The sequence below is a fragment of the Phoxinus phoxinus genome (genome assembly GCF_949152265.1).
Source record: "Phoxinus phoxinus genome assembly, chromosome: 16".
Taxonomy (NCBI): domain Eukaryota; kingdom Metazoa; phylum Chordata; class Actinopteri; order Cypriniformes; family Leuciscidae; genus Phoxinus; species Phoxinus phoxinus.
Window position 1 is genome coordinate 9,534,641 of NC_136891.1, and position 19,299 is coordinate 9,553,939.

At 37.6% G+C, this 19,299-nt stretch overlaps 1 protein-coding gene across 12 annotated transcripts in view; it reads left to right on the forward strand.

The window, feature by feature from the left end:
• Positions 1–19,299, forward strand: part of enah (ENAH actin regulator) — a gene marked incomplete at its 3' end in the record, with an annotated part of 102,787 nt that overhangs the window by 53,983 nt on the left and 29,505 nt on the right. For 10 of the 12 annotated variants that reach the window (XM_079639619.1, XM_079639621.1, XM_079639623.1 and 7 more), the window contains exons 3-4: positions 114–291; positions 18,586–18,658. In XM_079639619.1, coding sequence (XP_079495745.1) covers positions 114–291; positions 18,586–18,658 — 251 coding nt within the window. Of the gene's footprint in view, positions 1–113; positions 292–10,287; positions 10,397–10,464; positions 10,666–18,585; positions 18,659–19,299 lie in introns of those variants that run through there. The other 2 variants (XM_079639625.1, XM_079639624.1) reach the window with 2 other exon arrangements.

Below are 19,299 nucleotides of genomic sequence, written 5' to 3' on the forward strand. Positions count from 1 at the left end.
GTAGTGATTCACAGTCCTCTGAGCTTTTAAGTTCAGTTTGGACTTGAATTTCAAAACAAATGGTATTCAAGCATTGATTTTAAATTATATATGCTGTTCCTTTCTGTCAACAGGTGGTAATAAACTGTGCCATTCCCAAGGGGCTGAAATACAACCAGGCCACGCAAACGTTTCACCAGTGGCGAGATGCACGGCAGGTGTACGGCCTTAACTTTGGCAGCAAAGAAGATGCCAATGTATTTGCCAGTGCCATGATGCATGCCCTGGAGGTGCTGAACTCTCAGGATGCAGGTGAGAATGCTTTTTTCACACCAGCTTGCAAAGCTTAATGATGTGTGAATAGTGTGAACTGGCTTCTGTGTTACGGCACTATTACGCTGCATTCCAAAAGTGATACTCGGACACTTCGGAAAAATCATATAAAGAATCATCTTGGAACTACTATAAGCAATTCTGCAGAATCATCTGTTTAAAGTATTACTTAAAAAACATGAAAATTAAGATAAATAAAAAATGGCTTCAATAAAAGTGCTACATTACTTGAATCCGTTAAAATGGCTACACTAATATACACTGACTGATATAAATAATTATGTGTTGAAGTAAACGCTACAGAACTTATTTCAACAAAAATGTAACGCCACAACTTAAGTTGGACTGTGATGCTATTTTCTTCTGGAAACAAACTGTTGCATTATTTTCCTGTTATCTCTGTAAAGCTGATTTGAAAAAATCTGTATTGTAAAAAGCACTATATAAATATATGTGACTTGAGGCGGCAGATTGCAAAATCTTCACATTTTGTTTTATGTCAGACACCAAATCTATCAAAAACAGTCTAATTAGTAAATTCTAGTCTAATCTAGTAGTTCTATTACTGTTTTGTGTTTGGCGCTGGTGAGCCCTGCAGAATTTAATTTTGTCCTGGTCTCTGCCCAGTTAGTGAGGTCACATTTGGAGCCAGACCCAGCCTATTGTGATACTTAATTGTAATTTAGCAAACGGGACCTGCTCACAGGGGGGATTGTTTTGTATGCGTGTTGTTTATGAGAGAGAGAGTCTGGGTTACCTCTGTTTGTGCTGATTGGGTTTAGGGGGAGGTGCCTCGGCTTGTGAATAACAGTCTGCTTGAAATCCATTCATCTGCAGTGGTTGCGTCTTCATGTGCTCACACACGTGTCGTTTTCTGCCCTTTTCCCTCGGCTGTCTGAGACCCTGGCCCGGTCACAGCAGGGGGTCAATCCACATACCGAGCTCAATGTTCTCAGTGTGGCAAGGCAGTTCATTGCTGAGGTTGTTTGCCTTTATAAACAGATGATGCTTTGTTTTGTGGACTGGACTCTGCTTGTCTCTGAGATATGGCTGATCTGTGAGTTCTTAACTGTTGCATATTGAGCTGCTCTCTGCTCTACAGTGCATCACAATAGTAAGGTCATTCTGTTAACCCCATACTGTGTTTGAGGCAAGGATGCTTTTTAAAGGATTGTTTGTATTGATTTCAGCAAAAGTTGAATTTCATTATTGGAAAACAATGTTTCAGTGATGCATAGAACAAATATCAATGTCACAGTTTGATTTTTGGCTTGTAGGCCCATGCTATAAATTACTGACATGGCATCTGAGGACTAATTCTTCTTTTTCTCAGAATTGCTTTATTTCCAGATTCAATCATAGGCTCGTTACAACTCGAATGTGTATATATTCTGAATGAAAGATATAGATTTGTACTAAATGTCAGCTTGCTTATTTTGCTCCAGATATGGATTTATTTTAAGGTTAGTTCATGAATTACTCGCTCTCATCTCATTCCAAACCCATAAGACTGCCGTTCATCTTTGGAACACAAATGAAGATATTTTAATGAAATCTGAGAGATTCCTGTCCCTCCATTGACCGCAATGCAACTACCACTTTGACGCTTCATAAAGAGATCGTAAAACTAATCCGTATGAATTGAGTGGTTTAGTCCAACTTTTCCGAAGATGAATGAAAGTCTTACGGGTTTGGAACGACATCAGGTTGAGTAATTAATGACAGAATTTTTTTAATTTTTTTATTGGCAAAACTTCACACGTACAAAACCCAAACAAAGTGTAAAAGACATAAAACATACAACATACAATGATTGTTTGATATTATAAAAATATGGAGAGAGCATGTTTCACACATTCAACATAAAAAAAATAAAAAAAATAAAAAAATAAAAAGGGGTTGTTTACCATGAGGGTGGAAAAGGAGGGCGTGTTTGTGCGTGCGAGTGCGTGTGCGCGCGTGTGTGTGTGTGCGCGCGTAGGAATAAACTACTGCAGTATTTGTTAGTGTTTTTAATTAGTAGTTTTCAGTTGAGTAATTTTATTACGTGTATTTGTTTTTTTAAATAATAATAAAGTTACAGGTAACACAGTTTATTACAGATTTTTATTGCAGTTAGTTGCCAGGCAACTTTTTTCTTTTTCTTTTATCTTTACATTTTTCATCTAATACATATATTTTATTTCAGATTTATTTCAGACTGTTTTTAATAGTTGTAGTTAACAATAACAACACTGGTTCAAAGCAGCGTTAGGGAGTTAAACTAACTAACTATTTTAACTAACTAACTTAATTTCGCAGTAGTATGACAGTAGGTCACCTCTTTTAAAAATAATATCCTCTCCAGTAACAGCAACTTTTTCTTTGTATCCAAGAAGGGAGAAAGGGATTTTGTGAGACCATATTAATGTTGCCATTTTCCATGACCTTCAGTTCTTTGTCTCACTAATCTCGCTATGGAAAGTTATCTAGTCACTGCGCTTGGCTCCTGTTATCGCCACAGGAAGCTTCAGACTCTGTGGCCTTATTACTGTCTATTAATTACCTGATAGCACGGCAGTTAATTATGCAATGCGATGTTAATTATGCATACTTTGCTGATGTGCGGATATCCTGGTCCAAATCCTCTGACTGTTGCGATCCAAAAAACTGTGAATTAACTCTGTAAAATGCGGTTTACTATGAAATTTTCATTTGAATCTTACTCTCAGACCCCACAGACATGGAAAAAAATGTCTGCTCATCTCCTGTTGCCTTGGGGGAGACGAGTCTTCAACGTAGAAGTTTTTCGCCTTTGGGATTTTCGTTTCTCACATCTGCCTTGCAGCTTTCTTCTCACATCTGATCCCTCTCGTCCTCTCCTCCTTCGTTATACGTCCACTTTCTCCCTTATTAGAAGATATGGTTTAGTTGTACTTCGTGCCAGATTTGGGGACACTACTAGATATTCATAATTTGAGGTTGTTCAACAAGCATTTCTCTTTTGAAAATGAATTAACTACACTACAAGCTAATAACAGACCGACACTATTTTTATTCCCTTATGTCCAAAGCTGCAATTATTTGACCAAAGATGCTGTAAAAAAACAGTAATATTGTGAAATATTACAATAAAAATCTTGTTCTATTTTAATATATTTCTAAATGTATTTTATTCATGTGATTGCAAAGCTGAATTTTCAACAGCCATTATTTTATTATTATTTTAAAAACATTTATTGAAACTTTGATTATTATTTTTTTCAGGCTATATATTCATATTGTTTATTTAATTTTCAAAAGAACAGCATTTTTTAATATATATATGTTTTTATTTTATATATGTTAAAAATATTTCTAAGACATTATAAATGTAATGCTTCCTTGCTGAATTTTAAAACATTATAAATGTAATGCATCCTTGCTGAATTAAAGTATTAATTTCCGTAAAAAAAAAAAAAAAGAAGCTGACTCCAAACTTTTGAGCAGTTGTCTGTCTCTGTATGTGTATAATCCAAAAATTAAAAAAACACAATTTATATTACTGAATTGAAATTTATAGTGCTGAAAAGCAGCTTTTAACTAAATTTGCTACCTAAAAGGTGCATTTGGAAGCAAATTATTTTGTAAATATTTGTTTTTAACTGTATCACTTATGAATCGTTTTAATGAACAGTTCACTAAAATTGAATCTGGTTTTCCAATTTTACATAAAAATGAGCAAGGGGTAATTATAGGACAACGTGTTTTATTATTGACTATTTGGTTGGGTTAAAAGTGTGAAATGCGGTATGAGACAAGATAAACAGTGATGCTGTCATTTTATAAAAAGCAGCTTGTAACTGGAAAAGATACTATTTTGAAAACCACTGAGTGACTGTCATGCTACCTAACAAATGTAGTTACGTTAGTAGCATCACTCCCCAGCACTGTTGTGTGCGCTACACTATCTCTGCTGAATTTGCTAATGCCTGTATAGGTACCTGGCATGGAGACAGTATATTTGGGGAGTGTGTTAAACTGCACTAACCAGCCAGCAGTAGGATCCCAAATGACTGAGCCAAAACAGAAAGGCGTAATTGGCTCCCCCTTTAATTCACTCCATTGTCAACATTAAGCTGTGTACAGCTGCGGTAGGGCTAAATGTCTGCGCTCAGTTCTGTTAGAGCCATCTAACTAACTGCATTCTGTATCTTAGTGGTCTCTAAGTGAACTTCTTTGCAGTATGTGTATTAGCTCTTTTACTGAAGCTCTGAATAAAGTTCAGTCAAGATGCAATTAACCTTTGGTGCATGTTTGAGTGCTTTGACGTTTGTTTGGCAACACGCTTTGTCAAATTACAGTATTTATGCATTTGAAATCCTTGACTGACTGTTTTTCACTCACATTTATTTACATACTTTGAATAAATCACCAGCCAAGTAATTTAGAAAATGAAGGCACTGGCAGGCAAAAAATATAACAATTGATTTGTTTTAAACAATTGAGCTCTTAGCTATTTGGTGTTATTTATTAACACACTTGGCATATTCATGCTGAAGAGAAAAAAAGAGACTCATCAAATTAAAATGCGCCCCCTGTTGATCGCATAGAGAATTGCAGTGTTACTAGGCAGACTTGTTAATAAATCATGTCAGCCGGTGTTTTCCTAGCATATCCATGACCTCAGGTGGGCTAATACTTGTCAAGCCACATGTCGCAGAATGTGATCCACTGTCTTTTACACTGTGTCTAATCACAGTCTCAGGTGGAATAACAATGCAGTCATCTCTTTTTTTAAGACTCTTATGCCTCGTTTCCACTGAGCAGTACGGTACGGTACGGGACAGTACGGTACGGTTCGGGTCTGTTAACCATGATCTGGCTAGCGTTTCCACTGCCAACAGTACCCTTACTTGATAGGCGTGGTGTTTCGATCTACGTCATTTTCGCGCGAAGAAGAACATAGTAAACTACAATGGATGACATATACAGCAGATCTAGTTCTTGCTCCTCGACATGTATGATGTTTGTCACAAGAAGACAAGCGCCGACATTAGGCTTTTCTCAATATCAAGTACGCAAAGTTTGTACTTGCCATGTGCGACTCCTACATGCAAATGGTAGGCTACAGCGCGTTCTTAAAAGCGTCACTCAGGTCGCGCTGCTACTCCGGTTATCTCTGTCACTCGGTATGTACGTTTTAAGCAACAATAAAACGAAATATGTTATAAAACACCACTCTGCCTCTTTTCGTTTTCATTTAAATAAATTAAACATATAGGGACACAAATGTGGTTCATGCGCAACGCATATTGATTATTCACTGCACGTTATACGTTATTCTATTTATAACAAAACGAAATTTAAAACACAACTCTAACGTTACCTCTTTTCGTTTAAAAAAATAAATAAAATAAACATATTCCAGGCAATATATGCATTTGTACAAATGTTGCAATAAACATCAGTGATAATCTTGTAATAAAAAATGACAATAAACCATATTTCTTTTTGTAAAATTTCAGTTTTATCAATAATAGCCTATATAAAACTTTAAGTAAAGTACAAGAAGCTATACAATAAGAAATAAAGCAAACAATTCAGTCAAATATCCAAATGCAGCGCTCAAGTAAACACAAATAACGTTAATATGAAACTAAACTTAGCCCTCAGCCAAAACGATTGACAGGGAACTCATTATATATTCACGAGACCAAAGATCGCCCGTTAGGTCTACACAAAACGAATTATATCTTATGTTTAACCACTACCGTCGGAGTCAGCGACGAACTAGCCGAGGAAAGGCTCATCCAGCCGGGAAACATGAGCGCCGAGCGCCCGCTGAACACATGGATCTCACAACCGGGGAAAAAAATAATCATCTTTATAAATAAACCACAGATTTGAGCTTTAAACAACTACATTTTCGCCTGAAAAACTCTTAAAATTACATTTCGTGATACAGTAACAGTAGTATTATATTAAACTATATTAAAAAATGGCGCTTCCTATGTTGTCATTCCTCTTGTAGCACGCGCAAGTGACGATTCTCTGTCAACCAATCAACGTCCTGCAGTGATCTAGCTCCACCTTTTAGTACCGTTCCACTGTGCTAGGTACCCCAATGGAAGGGTACCTAAAAAGTGGTACGGTACGGTTCGGCTTTTTGGTACCATTCACAGCTTTTGACAGTGGAAACGCAAATAATTGCGTACCGTACCGAACTGTACCGTACCGTACCGCTCAGTGGAAACGGGCCATTAGTTGCTGTGTTTGTATTTTTGGAGCGTCACATCAGGTAGTGTGTTTACATGGCCTGATCGGAATGTTTGTGAGCCGTTTGTTGTGTGTCATCCCGTTGCATATGTTTAGGTACCGGTGATCCACTTTGAAGACTTTGTGACGTATACATGTTGAGTAGTTTTATGTGCAGCATGTCATCCGGACGTGTATATAGTGGTTGAGGGGTCCACGAGAATCTCAAGCCCTTTTTTCCAAACCCCTAGAATGTGTCTGCTAATTTTAGTTTGGTGTAATGTGCAACACAAGAGTCACATGCCTGGGTGATGTTACCCTGACACTGGAGCCATGGACTGTGTAAGATTTTGTGAGTTTTTATATAAATGCTGTTGCCAGCATGACTGAGGAGCTCTTGTAGGGCAGACAGCCATAGAGCTCTTGGCAACATGGGCTATATATACATGCAGGCGTGATGGATGTGCCGATTGATGTATTGGTGAGGTAAATGTATGAACGTGTTTGTCATTTAGAAACCAACCTGTCCAAACCAGACAATCCGCCTGATGAGTGTACATGAGAAATGTGACCTTTTATCTTTCCCACGGGTAAATTGAGTTTAATTATTGTAAACTTTATGCTTTTTTTTTTCACTGTTTTTTTTTTGTTTATCTCCCACCTTGACATGACTGCTTGGAATGGTTGAACAAAGGAATGATTGCTTACTGGCACAGACATGCAGGTGTTTGTGGTTTAGGACTCGGATGTGAAGTTTGTTGTATTGCTGACAGGCCGGCAGGAGTTGTGTAATTTAGTTGCTGTTGGTTAAGCTCCTCCAATACCCGGGCTTAGCTGAAGCAGTGTGATTTCTCACGCTGTGACATCTCAGTGAGGAATAAGACCTTGTCTTCTGTATCTATCACTTTGGCAATGTGGACTGTTATTGAACTTTTCATTCAAGGTATTTTAATCGAGATGCACGAATAATAACATTTCTGGATGAAACAAGGCAATAGTTATGTTCATCCTATGGCCAATAACCGTTAAATTACACAAAAAAATGCAAAATGCAAAAATCTAATGGAAATTAAATTACTATGCACAATATAAAATATTGACTGATACCAACCAATTAAAAAAAAGAATGTCTAATTTCAGCCGACAACTCATGTGGCACCAATGTGTTGTGCAATTCCTAATGAGTATTTTTGTCTCCTTTTTTCCCAGTAAAAAATAGTAAAAGTAAACAAGATTTTAAAACCAGATGAATGTTTCTCATAGAGGTTGTAAAACTAATCCATACATTAATTGAGCGGTTTAGTCAAACATTTTGGAAGAGACTTATATGTTTGATATATGCTATATATGCTTTATATGATGAACAGATTGAATTTAGGCTTTTATTCACATTAAACATTAATCAACTCACACATCAGTTGACGTGCGAGAACCAGTGATGTTCATTCTCTTGTTACCCAGCATGTTTGTTCTTCCACAAGAGGTTTGTTCTCACGTGTCAGGCAGGTTCGGGTTGAGCCTCTGTTTATGTTCACTGATCAATGTTTTATAGGCCTATGTGAATAAAAGCCTAAATTCAATCTGTTCATCATAAAACACGATTGTGTCTCTTCAGAAAATTTGGACTAAACCGCTGATTCAAAACGATTTCTTTTACGATCCCTTTATGAACTTTTTAAAGCTTCAATGTGGTAGGCCTAGTTGCGTAGTAGGGGTCGAACGGTACATGTATTCGTATTGAACCGAATCGGTACGGGCGTCACGGTTCGGTGCACGGATTTACACGGAGAAAAAAACCTGCGTGCAAATTAATTAATGTAATGCGGAACTACTGTTAGAAACGCGGGTTCTGTAGGTTTGCGCTGTCTATGTGTTTGACATAGCGCCTCCCTAAATGGACGAGGCATTTATACTTCGTGCTCGCCGGTGTACTATTCTTTGAAACGACAGGGTGCGACTCGGTGTAACTGTCCTCTAAACCATCAGGAATCAGCGGTGAGAAGTAAGGTACACTCGTGAATGTTCATTTTAGTACACTTTAGTAGGCTACACCGAAGCCACCCTACAAAAGAATCGTGCAAAGCAGTAAAACAGATTATTCCTTGTGACATTAGAAAACAAAAAAAAAATGGATATGAGACCGTAACCTACAACTAAATTAACGTTATCTTACATAATTTCTAAACATTTTTATTTCGTTTTGTGAACCTTTTTATAAAACATGGCCATTTATTTTTATTTAAAGGGCTTATGTCTGCTATTGTAGGCTCATTTAGTTAATGTAAGCAACTAATTTAGATGCAAGAACTGGGTGCCGGTGCTGTGAGATGTACATGCTTGGCCAGATTTGGCTTGAAGTCGTGTATCTTCGGATGCGGAGCCGCGCGCGCACAAAAAAAGCCGTGCACTGCACACCGCCACGCGAAATGGGGCCTCAACGCGCACGACCGCCCACATCGCAATGACGACATTTTTGCCACGCGCACCTTCGCGCTCATGCGTTAGCACATAAGAGATGCTGTATTTTCAGTTTTATAGCTGATTGTCTTATATTGCTTACATCTTACTTTACACAGGCTGTAGCAGCTGCTCAGGGGAGAGACTGTATAGGTGGTGCAGACTGAGACATGCAAAATAAAAATAATTGCCGTCTGCATTTTGCTTTGCTTTTCCCTCCATTGTACCGAACTCGTACCGAACCGTGATGTCTGAACCGAGGTATGAACCGAACCGTGACTTCAGTGTACCGTTCCACCCCTATTGCGTAGCTGGCAATGGAGGGACAGAAAGCCCTCTGAAAGATTGAATGAAAATTCATTCAAATTCATTCCCCAATCTTTCAATTCATTCATCCCCAATCTTTCATTTCATTAAAATATCTTCATTTGTGTTCCGAAGATGAACGAAAGTCTTGTGGGTTTGGAATGGCTTGAGGGGGAGTTGACACTTTTTATTTTTGGGTTAACTATCCCTTTAAGCCTCAAGTTCCCTCTTATGTAGTTTTCAGATTTTTTAAAAAATGTATTCATTAGCTAAAATGGTTACTGAACTTAATTTAATCACTTCTGAAATGGAAAGATTGTGGAAGGAAAATTCTGATAGGAAAACTAGAAGCACAAAGAAAATAACTTTGTATAATCAAAAAAGTTGTTCTATTTCACAGACACTGTGCCTGGTAACTGGTATAACTTATACATGTGATCATTTGTTTTCAAATGGAGCTCTAATTTGAGGTATCAGTCACTTTCATATATCATCCTGCCTAGACCAGTAGCTTAACCACAACATGTAAGAAGGTCATGTGTTAAGGTTTTGTGCCACCTTTCAGTGTATAAATACTGTCTTATGATGACCTGTTGACAGTCGTCAAATATGTGGGATTGCATGAGCTCATCCCATGTCAGAACAAAGCAGGCTTTTCACCCCGTCCAGACGTAGACCCCCAGGAGCCTGCTGCGTCTGCGTCTCGCGGTCTAAATGAAGGTCGCCCTGTTTTCAGACTTCACAGTTTGGCAGGACAGGTGTTTATCTTTTGAGAACTGGTTCCTCTATGGGGAAATAGCAGGACAGAACATTCCTGAGCCAAAAAGAGTTTGTTTTTCTGGCTGTGGAGCCTGAATATGGCTTGAAAGGGGTGGGGTGGACCCCGTGTCTGGTATGTGTTTGTTTTCTGACTTGACACCACATGACCACACACTTGCTCCAACTGCTAAGGTGGGATGACGTTGGCGGCCCCGAACACTTTTTATCAATGAGATCATTCTCTTGCCCCAGACTCTTAATAGTCCTCGTTGCAGAAGGGTTTCCTCTACATCTTTCTCAAAAGCTGCAGAGCTAGTCTTGCTGCTTAAGTTCTTCCAGGCTGCAGGTTAGCTTTGTTGCTTTGGAACTATAGCTTCATTTCGAGTTCTGAAATTAGTTATATAGATTTATTCTTCAATTTTTCTCGTTGGAATCGGACTCAGGTAATACAACATTAGAGCTCAGTATCTCTACCACAACTCTCCCAGAGGGACTTGGTCTGGGTTCAGAGCGTCAGAGCAGAAAGGCAGGCCTGCAGGCACCTGTCCATCATGCCAGCCCCCAGAGTGTACCGCTTCCCGCAGAAGATCAGCCGCACTGAGATCATCTTGAGGAGTGAGTTTGCTGGGGAGGGAAGGGGCTTTAACCATGAGAGACTCCCAGCCAGGGCAGTCAGGTACTTTGTTGTGGTACAACTCTTTTCCAGGACTAAATTGTCACTTTTGGGTTTAGACAAACCGTAATGTGCTTATGGTATGTAGAAAAATGGTTATTATGAATAAAACTAAATATACCTTTTTTTTTTTAGATATGAAGACACATTTAACCTTTTAAAAAATCTGATCTTTGTAAAGGTCTGGATCAGTAGTTGTTATGCTGATTCTTGCTTGTCATAGTCTGTCTTAGAAACGAGCATTATCTGTCTGAGCACCACAGCGTGTAAAATCTTGTTTGTTTATCATAATTATGGTTTGACTATTTGTCTTCATCACACTTAAGCTACAAATTGTAAAGGTGTAGTGCTTGATTTAAAGTTCAGCATTCGTAGACTCAACCAATTGCATGAGTTTGAGGGCAGGAATGATCAGTTTGTCTGACCAATGACATTTGGCAATCATTATTTTTTGCACTTCCGTTTGTTGCCACTAGTGGCGCAGAATTACTTAACCTTTAACGGTGCATTCAAGTCATGTCGGAAAGATCTTATTTATGAGTTGAACACATATAAACGACAAAATGTCTTTATTTATGAGTGGGGAAACTCATAAGCCCGGAGATTTTGAGTTGAGGCGTCAGTGAGCAAACATGTCAGATGCAATGTATAAATTTGTTAAAATGAATAAAACGCTTTTTTAACAATAAAACGAAGTTGCATGTACAAAATACCACAGTATTGTGCAATTATCTTAAAATATATAACGATTAATTTTACAGCACCTTCATTAGTCGAATAGCATAAAACAAAAATACGCCATTCTTTGTGGTTTATTTGTTTATAAGTTTGTAGGTGTAGAGTTTTAAAATTCTTGTTGAATTTCATGCAAAAAAAGGTACATCGCCATCTAGCATAAGTTCATAGCAATTTGCAGGTTTCCTCAAGCCATGACAGGAACTTAATTCTGGAATTGAATTTGTTGAATGTCAAACCAAAATACTTGTCAAGGTATGTTTATTGTGACAACTGACGGATTTCATCCAATCAAACCACTTAACCTCTCCACACTTCTTTGCTGAGGTTAACAGCACAGCCATGCCAAGTTTATCACGGGAAAACCATTAAATGTCTGAAACGGATTGTCCATAACGATCCAAGAGCTGTTCTGTTTTTCTCAGGGAAATGTGTGCTTGTTTTAGCTCTGTGTGCTGAGTCAGTCTTTTCACTCTATTACCAGCAATTCTCAATCTTGCTTATCCTGTAGGTTTTTCTCCGTTTGAAGATAATACAGTTTTCCAATGTCATTTCATTTTCTGTCAGAAGTGCAAAAAGTTGCATTGTATGGAGTGCGATTTAACAGGATGTCTTTGGATAAAAGTTTTGTTAGCTTATTTCAGAAGTACTGAATATAATTGTTTACACCCTCCACATGTTCGGTGGTGGGTTTGTTCTTATTTCATTTGGACTAGTAATGGCAGAACTGTTTCCAAGCAGAGTTTCTTTTATTAGGAAACATTGCATCAAAAAGCCTCCCAGTGGTTTTGCAGCCCATTCCTGCCACTGCATTCATTTACCCTCCCCAGAGCTGAAGTGGGATCAGGTGATGCTATTTAGTGTCTCTGGGGTAATGCAGAACACTGAAAACATCAACACCTTGTGCACAAAACAGCTGATCTAGGGCCAGTAGCATTACTAGTTAAAACCGATCAAAACACACAAACTCTTAGTTTATTTTATTTTTAAATTGAAGGTTATCATATCTGTGTGGACATGATACTGTAAATATTTTGAGCAAGTTGTAATACAGTATGTAGAACCCAGTAACTTGTAGTGTTTTTGTTTAGTTTTGTATGGTTTGGTTTTTGTTTGATTTTTACATTGGAGGTTATCATATCTATGTGGGCATGATAGATTGTGTTACTAGATGAACAAAGATTTTAAGCAAGTTGTAGTAAGTAGAACCTGGTAACTAGTGCTGTGTTGAAAAAATCGATTCACCAATTCTGAATCGATTTTCATATTAATTTCTAAAGATCGATCCGTAACTCAGAGGATCGATTTAATAACAGGCCTACATTTTCCCCATAAACACACCGAGACATGGCGACCGGCGGCGCTGCTAATGCGGTTTCTCTGAATCCACTTGTTGACAAGAGAGGAGGAAAGAGCCGTTCATAGCGCGTTTTTTGCGCGTGCAAATTCGTTTTCTAAGCGCGCCTCTGTTCATGGTTGCATAGCAACGACAGACGCAAAAGGAAAGCACGCGCTTGTGGAGAGGAGAAAGCGGTGCAAACTGCGCTCTCCATGATGACGAGGAAGTATCATCAAATAATTAATTGATTTCTATCCCTTGCATTAGCTTTACTACTAGATATATTCATTGAGTTGAGAAATAAAAAGCCGCCCTGTACCATCAGCTGTCCGGCCGAGCTTTCCATGTTGTTACGGAAAGGCCGTAACTGGCTTGTTTTTGTCACATGACCTGTTGAGATGCATTGAAGTGCTTCTCACTGAATTTGCACGCGCATAAAACGCGATATGTGAACAGCCCCTAAAGTGGTATCGTGTGCGGTTGTATCTAGTTTAAAAGGCCTTTTAAATATGAACGCAGTTTTGGATTAAATAAAAGGACAGTCAAGTCAAATAAAACACGTTTTATCTCCTGTTTAGTTGGTAACACTACATTAAGATACCATTCATTAACATTAATGCCTTATCTAACATCAATACATTGAGTGAACAATACATTTTTACAACATTAATGTATGTTTGTGAATGTTATTTAATACAAAAACTTGATTGTTCATGAACAATAAAAACTTTTGATTTTAAAAATATAAGATTGGATCAGATCGGATCGGATCGAATCGAATCGAATAATGATAATCGATTCAAGATCTTGAGAATCGGAATCGAATCGATTCTTGAAATTTGAATCGATACCCAGCACTACTGGTAACTACTATTTTTAGGTCCCAGTCCCATATCTTACTAGACTTTCGGTCTCAGACATGGAGCCCTGAGTAACGAGACTCGCCAAAACCCCAACACTATATTCGTTATATATCCCAGGATGACTGCAAACAGATAGTCTTGTTTGACGTCTTAAGCTTTCTACCACTGAGGCCGTAACCTTGATTCTGTATGCGGTGACATTTTCTTTTGACTCATGTAAATTGCTTTAATAACATCACATTTAACCGGTTCACTGACCTGCTCAATATATACAATCAGAATCATTATAGAGCTAGAGGACTTATCGTTTGCTTCCTCATCTTAAAATTATGCAGCCCTTGACTCTAATTTCCCATTTGCGAAACCACAACTGTGGAATTAATTGGAAGGCTTGTGCCCGTGTTGTGCGACTCATATGAGTGATAAGGGGATTTGTGTGTTGTATTTACAAGGTGGCTGGGGCTGTGTGTCAGATGATGTTTGTTTTCTCCAAATGTTTGCTGTAAAACATTGGAGGAGGAAAAAGTTGTCTTGTCTTTCAAGGACAGGTGGTGTATCAATCCTGGACTGATTGTCAAGCCTTTGGGCACAATTAATGGTGCTTGCTAAGGGAAATATCCCAATTATTATTGCTCATTGGACATTTGTCAATCATATGGTTTCTGTTACTTTATCACACCTAGGGAGTTTATGGGTTAATGTGACTGTTTATGTGGCGGTTTGAATGTTAAAGAGATCTTAAGAGTTCTGCCAAAAATGAATGTTCGGTCACATTTACTTACCCTTATTTTGTTCCAAATCTGTATGACTTTTATTCTGTAGAACACAACATTTTTATTTGGTCGATACAATGAAAGTCAATGGGGCCAGTGTTGTTTTGCATTTAACTTGTATTGTATGGACCAGAATCATCTTTAAAATATTTTTTTGTTCCACAGAAGAAAGTAACACAGGTTTTGAACGACACAATGACTAAACTATTCCTTTGACTGTAAGCTGAGCTCTGAACAGTCAATGCAAAAAACAAGATTCTTGGAGGTTTACAGCTGTGGCATTTTTACTGATGAGGCAATAGATGTAGTGCCACATCAAAAATGTTGGGTTAGAATATAAGAAATGGTGAAAAAATAAATAGTAGAAAATGAGATCCTGTATATAATATATATTGAGTATTTGTTTAACACGGTCTAACAGCGACACCATCAAGTTTCAGGGAAGCACTGTTTATTTTTCCTCCCTTGAACTCATTGTGGTCCTAATGTGAGGTGTGAATTTTTAAAGATGATCTAACTCTGTGAAATGAAAGCTCCCCAGTGTATCTGTTGCTATTAGTTGTTGATGACATCATTCGATAACTTGATTTCATGGCCATTATTTGATCATGTGGCTTTTGAGACAAGCTGTGTATCTCCCTGTCAGTGCTTAAAAAGACTTCCTAAGACACCTTTGATCCGTTGTGTGGAAAAAAAAAAAAATGTCTTCACATTTTTCTGAAATGTTTATCTTAAATTGTATTTTGTAGGTGGCTCACTATACTGTGGGTCTCAGTCCTTCTGTATCTGCGTCTCTTGCTGTCTTTCTCCCGAAAGGGTTAAGCCTACAAATACATTCATGTTTTTCTCCACCCACCTGATCGTAATAGTTGTGATGTGATTGTAACATTGACCGCTTTACCCTTCGCCCATCCAGGCATGAATAATTGATCAGGTCCGGAAAGTGCAATAAGTGAACCACATCCTGCTCTGTGAACATTGTGGCAGAGCGTCTAACTGCCATCCTATTGGTCCGGTCTTATTTTACCACAGCAGTGTTTGCTCGGGAATAGCCAGAACAACATGCTGCTCTCTCTGAGATCTCATGGAGTCATTGATGGCAGTTTGGGAGCTGATGCGAACGGCTCTAGCGCACTTGTTACAAGTGCACATAAAGACCAGGATGGACTTCTACAGTACATCTGCTGTCAGAAGAGGCTCGGTGGTTCCCTCCTCTCATGTAGGTGCTATTCGGACTCTTTAGCTTTGTGTTGGTCCGCTAAACGAAACGAAACTTAAACGAAGAGAATGTTTGAGTATGATCTTTGGTGTATTTTGACATTTTTAATTAACATATAAGTTAGTGTTAAATAGTTGAATAACAACTCATTTTTAGCTGTAAGCTAAATGGTGCAAAATGTAAATACACTGATGCAATTTGCATCCAATAATGATAAAACATTTTTTATTTTATTTTTATAATTAATAACATTATAAAATGAAAAATAACATTGTTATTACAAATTACATACATATGTAAAATTGTGTATTTTAATTGTATTCTTGTATTTGTGCATGTTTGTAGAGTAGGAAGTACATTGGAGGTTATGCTATCAGTGTGTGATCTAATAGCAGTACATTACCAAACTGGCTTGAAGGAGGATCAGTTCATATTAAGGCTGACACTGAGTGCGTTTGGACCCGAGCCAGCCTTTAAAGTGCTCAGATTGGCCGGGTTAAATGGGCCAAGTATGCTTGCCTTTGTGTCAGTGTTTCAAATGGCAGTCATTGCACTTGGAAATCTCCATAAAGTGGCCATAATAACCAATCAAGTTAATATTTGTACAATTTGACCTTAGTCTCTGGAGTGGCTAAATCTGCTGAATCATTAGATTTCTTTTTGGCTTTGATAATTTGTGATTAGCTCAACACATTTTAATAGTAATGTTTGTTTCTGTTTCAAGGAAGGAAGAGGGATGGAGGGTGCTTGCTTATATAACAGGGCCTTTTCATACACATTAAGGCTGGCGTAGGTGTGTTTTATGTGTTAAAGACAAAGAACATTTGAGAAGGGAATTTGTAGAGTGGGTTACACAAACATGGACAATCAGGAACGTTTGGCTTTCTTAAAAGGGGGCACAAACCTGTACTGTTAGATTAGATTTGACAGATGACTTGATTACGGCTTGGCTTGTCCAGATGGCTCAGCTCTAATGTCATGTTTTTTCATGGAGTCTTGTTCTGTAAGGAGAATACATTCAGACTTGTTTAATCCAATTAGCATGTTCTGCAAGCCATTTCTTTCTGGTTATGGTAAAGTTTAAGTTTGTTACTCGATGTGCATTGCATGCCATGATCTGCTTTGCTCCACCTTTAATATTGATTTTTAAAAAATAGGACTTTATCTCAAGACAGACGTTGTTTTATATGTTATGTTTTATGTTAAATGTTGTTTTGTGTTTTTCTGTTTTAGGCTATGTTTTTTGTTTTTTTTTTGGTTTCTATTGTTATGTTTTGTAAATGTTGTGTTATGGTTTAATGTTATGGTTTTATGTTATGTAGTTTTGTTTCATATAAAATGTTTTGTTTTATTTGTTTTTTTATGTTTGTTTTAAGCTTTGTTTTTTATAACTTATGTTTTGTTTTGATGTTTGAAGTTTTATGTTTTGTTATATTTTGTTTTATTATTTTTTAGATTTTATGTTTGTATGTTGTGTTTTTTTTTTGTGTGTTTTTTTGTTAAATGTTATGTTTGATGTTTTGATGTGTTTTATGTTTGTTTTGTTTTATGTTAGCGTGCTTTTTTTTATTGTGGTATAAGCCCTTTCAGATTTTCCATGCAAAACGTGCAAAAACGAAACAAATTGTTAACTGGTCTTTCTTTGTCGGACAGAGGGTTTCAAACCTGATATATGGACCAAACCTTTTGCTAGTCGATAATTTGACTATGTGGCTATTTAGACTACCTTCCCCCACTAAAATGGTCAAACTGCAGGGAAAAAAACACAGGTTAAACAGGTGAAAGTATAAAAAAGGTTTTGTTTTTGCAATGCCATGCCGTGAGAAGCAAATAAACAGGAAATGGTGGAGGGCATATGTAGTCTGGTAATGAGCAGAGAGAGCCTTTCCTCCAGATCTATAAACAGACCTCTCTTACCTGCACAATGCTGCATTGATCGATCAGTCAATCGTGCCACGGCAGAGACCTGTCCTGTGTTTGTGCTAAGCTTTCATTCCAAACTCTGCATCCCTGCGTTCTCAAATCCAACCTGGCAAAAGTATCAGGGCCTCTTTACCAAAGACAATATCAAGGCTCGGTTTTCCATCTGCATGATATATTCCCGGCATGCGCTCATCATTCAGGCTGGCACTGATAATACAGTTATACATGTTAGTCAAATCACAAAATAAAACCATACATCCTCTGATGTAAAGTTGCTATTGTAAATGCTCATTAGCTTTGTCGGTAGCCTTTTCTGATTTTTACATTTCAGTTTGGGTAAATGTCCTTTTAAATATTAGTTTTATTTGAGATTTTCTTGCAAGAAATGTATAAATATAATTTTTAACCGTAATAATGATATTAAAATAATGATAATGGTGACAATAATAATTAATAATTAATTTTAATATGAATATATATAACATACTATATAACATGCTGATATGATTGTTTTTCATTTTATTTATATTACATTTATTTTTATTGTTTTGTATGGTTTTACGGTTATGCATTTGCTTGTATTTCTAACAAAGTTGAAATCTTCAGACAAGGATGATATAGTGTTACATTGTTTAGTTAAAGTGACAAATATGTCACTTCAACTACATCTTTGGCATTTCGAATGCCCCCTTAAGTTATTTGTCCTGGCTCTGACTCCGTTTTGGTTCTTAGCCATTTTTTAATGCACAGTGGCTTGAACTACTGCTGATGGTTCTTTTTACAGATAATCTTTTCCCCTTTCCCTGATATATAATGTCCTAATTAACTCTTGCTGTCCAACACAACTGATCGATGCGCCAGCGCTCCGTTACTCTCTCTCTCTCTCGCTCTAAAACCTGTTCTTCTGTCCAGTGCACTTTACATTATTGATCAGATTTAAATGTCCTTAGTGCTTTACCATAAGTTTTCAAAACTGATGCTTAATTCTGATTTTTCCTCTTTTTCATCAGGCCCCCAGTTGCCAAGACAGACCCCTCAGGTGCAGAATGGTCCTTCGCCAGAGGAGCTGGAGGTGCAGAGAAGGTAAATACCAATGTTAAAGACACTGACTGCAGTTAACAGTACAAATAGCTTAAATCGATCAAAAAGCCTGCAGATGAGATTTGTTCGTCATTTAAAGGTATGATAAGGAAATTATGTTTCAGGGGTCTCCTATTTGTTTTCCCAATACCGGTAGAACCGCAATCTTGCTCTTATATTTGGCTTTGTAGTGTATTTGCCTAAATGTTTTTTTAAGGTGTGAAATTAGTTTTAGTGGGGGAAATGGATTAGTACACCTTTTAAAGATCTTTTAAAGTCTTAAACAAAACAACTTCTACCTTATGGGCGAACATGTGCACTCATAGATTCCGAGTTGACATCTGCACGTGTGAAGGTGAGAATATGAACCAGGTGAACCCTCACACTGCAGAATCAAACACAGATAGTGTTGCAATGTAATGTTAATGTCTGTTGGACTAAGTTCAGTTAAATCACCACTTTGAAGCTCTGAATTCGCTTTTTCATGAGCGTGTTTTTATCAAGAATTCTGTGGACTTCAAAGGATGACGGAGGCTGTTACTCACCCAGGTCTTGTTAATGAAAAGCTTTTCTGCAATGAGTTCCCAAAGGAAGCTGCAGTCAAGGTTGAGGCTGCTTGACTGGAATATACATGCTCAAAGCTC